At 37.3% G+C, this 3,033-nt stretch overlaps 1 protein-coding gene across 1 annotated transcript in view; it reads left to right on the top strand.

The window, feature by feature from the left end:
- ZFP30 (ZFP30 zinc finger protein) overlaps window positions 1-3,027 on the top strand; it is a 9,877-nt gene extending 6,850 nt beyond the window's left edge. Inside the window, exons 2-3 of the mRNA XM_011952356.1 lie at window positions 629-997; window positions 1,085-3,027. Of these exons, the coding sequence (XP_011807746.1) occupies window positions 629-997; window positions 1,085-1,953 (1,238 nt within the window). The 3' untranslated portion in view covers window positions 1,954-3,027. The remainder of the gene's footprint in view (window positions 1-628; window positions 998-1,084) is intronic.
- Window positions 3,028-3,033: the final 6 nt, after the last annotated feature.

Below are 3,033 nucleotides of genomic sequence, written 5' to 3'. Positions count from 1 at the left end.
GCAGGTCACTTGAGGTCAGGAGTTCGAGACCAGCCTGGCCAGCATGGTGAAACCCCGTCTCTACTAAAAATGCAAAAGTTAGCCAAGCGTGGTGGTGCACTCCTGTAATTCCAGCTACTGGGGAGGCTGAGGCAGGACAACTGCTTGAACCCGGGAGGCAGAGGTTACAGTGAGCCGACATCGCACCACTGCACTCCAACCTGAGCGACAGAGACTCCGTCTCAAAAATAAAAAAGAAAGATTGCGACACAGTCTAGGAACAGAAAGGAGGCAAGTGTGATAGGGACATGGACAACAAAGGGATCAGTGGCTTGAGTTGGTACCTTGTAGTTAACAGAGTCCATGTTACTCCTGATAAAGTATTTGCTCTTTATTCTAATTGAAAAGAGAAATTAAAAACTTGAAGTGGGGAGTCTCAAACTTTGATCTGCACCCAAATAATCTGGTCTTAACTCATCCTTTTTCATATTTCCTTTTAGCTTTTTTAAAGTTGCCTATTTTAGAGATTTTGAGCCCATTTACTTCAGTTGGACTTTCTTTTTTGTGTGTGTCATTGATTTCTATCATAAAGTTTTTTTTTTATTTTGTGTAGAACAGGAAAATATGTTTTGGTCTTGTTTTCTTTCAGATTTGGAATCCAGATATGACACTAAAAAGTTATTTCAAGAAAAGGATATTTATGAAATGAACTTATCTCAGTGGAAGGTAATGGAAAGAATTAAAAGCTGTGGACTTGAAGGACAAGAAAGTCCTCATGAAGTGTGTTTCAGGCAAGTGACAAAAACCACCTCTGAAAAAACGTCTACCTACAGAAAACTCACATCTCTTCCTCTGTATCAGAAGAGTCATAACAGAGAGAAACCCTATGAATGTGGGGAATGTGGGAAGGCTTTTAGAGTACGACAACAACTTACTTTCCATCAAAGAATTCATACTGGTGAGAAACCCTATGAATGTAAAGAATGTGGAAAAGCCTTTAGACAGTGTGCCCACCTCAGTCGACATCAGAGAATTCATACTTCTGACAAACTCTATGAATGTAAAAAATGTGGAAAGATCTTCACATGTGGCTCAGACCTTCGAGTACATCAGAGAATTCATATTGGTGAGAAGCCGTATGAATGTAAAGAATGTGGGAAAGCCTTTAGAGTTAGAGGACAACTTAATCTCCATCAAAGGATTCACACAGGTGAGAAGCCCTATGAATGTAAGGAATGTGGGAAGGCCTTTAGGCAGTATGCACACCTTACTCGACATCAGAGACTTAACATTGCTGAGAAGTGCTATGAGTGTAAGGAATGTGGTCAGGCCTTTCTGTGTAGTACAGGCCTTCGAATACATCACAAACTTCATACTGGAGAAAAACCCTATGAATGTAAGGAGTGTGGAAAGGCCTTTAGAGTGCGGCAACAACTTACTCTGCATCAGAGAATTCACACTGGTGAGAAGCCTTACGATTGTAAGGAATGTGGGAAGACTTTTAGTCGTGGCTATCATCTAACTCTCCATCAGAGAATACATACTGGTGAGAAGCCCTATGAATGTAAGGAATGTCAGAAGTTCTTTCGTCGTTACTCAGAACTTATTTCACATCAGGGTATTCACATTGGAGAGAAACCTTATGAATGTAAGGAATGTGGGAAGGCATTTAGACTGTTCTCACAGCTTACTCAACATCAGAGTATTCATTTTGGTGAGAAACCCTATAAGTGTAAGGAATGTGAGAAGACTTTTAGACTGCTTTCACAACTTACTCAACATCAAAGTATTCATACTGGTGAAAAGCCCTATGACTGTAAGGAATGTGGAAAGGCCTTTAGACTTCATTCATCACTGATTCAACATCAGAGAATTCATTCTGGTGAGAAACCTTACAAATGTAAGGAGTGTAAAAAGGCATTTAGACAACATTCACATCTTACTTACCATCAGCGAATTCATAATGTAACTTAATAGTTATTAGAACTCTTCCATTGTGAATTTTATGTTGTGCATAGGAAGTACATTCTAGAGGAAAGGTTTTTGAACGTGGGAATCCCTTTTGCTTCATGCTCACAACTAAGCATAGGAAGATTTATTTAAAGTAAAGAATATGTTGATGAACATATGGAAGCCTTTCATCACCTTTGAAACTATGTTATAGGAAATTCATCCTAGAAAGGAACTTTATTAAAGTACTGAATGTGGAAAAGCTTTTGATCTTACCTGTTATTATCTCCATATTCTTCCATCTGTGTAGTGTACACATGGAGGTTGCCAGGGAAGCACCTCATTCTGAAAATGTGCAAATGAAAGGAAAGTCATTTAGTCTACATTTCCTGTGTAAACTGTGTTTCAAGGCAACCAGAAGTTAATGAGGTAAAGTTCTTCTTTATTAGAAAATTCCAGGCTAATGAATGCAGAAAGAATAATAGAAAATTGTATTAGAAAAACTATTGTGTAACACATAATGAAATAATGGATTTAGGCACGATTCTCTGTAGAGGTTGAGACTATTCAGTGAAAGGTTGTGAACTTTACAGTGAATAGATGAGACTGACAACATCTGAACCCACTGATCATCTTAACTTCACAAAAAGCAGGACAGTAAAAATTATGTGCCTCCTAATGTGATACAGTAAGATAAACACATCTTGCCAAAAATATTGAACCTGAATTTAAGCCTCAAAATCTAACTCCCAGTTTATAGAAAATTCAAGGAATGGAAAAGTAAATTACATGACATGAAAAGGAGCAATTAAATATAAAATAAGGGTAATTCTACAAGAGGAATTCCCTTGTTTTCCCACCCATTAAATTGGCTTTTTAGGAATAAGGTGGAACTCTTAGGTATTGACAGACTTGAGACAACATCAATCAAATGCAATGAAAGAGTGGTTTTTACTTAGATCATGAGTTGAACAAACATGTAAAAAAAAGACATAATTGGGAGAATGGGAATATTGACAATATTAGATAATATTAAGAAACTTTTTGTTATGTGTGATAATAGCATTGTGGTTATGTAAAAGTCTATTTGTTAGAGATAATTTC

This window comes from Colobus angolensis, unplaced genomic scaffold, assembly GCF_000951035.1.
Source record: "Colobus angolensis palliatus isolate OR3802 unplaced genomic scaffold, Cang.pa_1.0 Scaffold34, whole genome shotgun sequence".
NCBI lineage: Eukaryota > Metazoa > Chordata > Mammalia > Primates > Cercopithecidae > Colobus > Colobus angolensis.
Note: the sequence above shows the minus strand (reverse complement) of the source record. Positions and strands in the feature narration are given on the sequence as shown.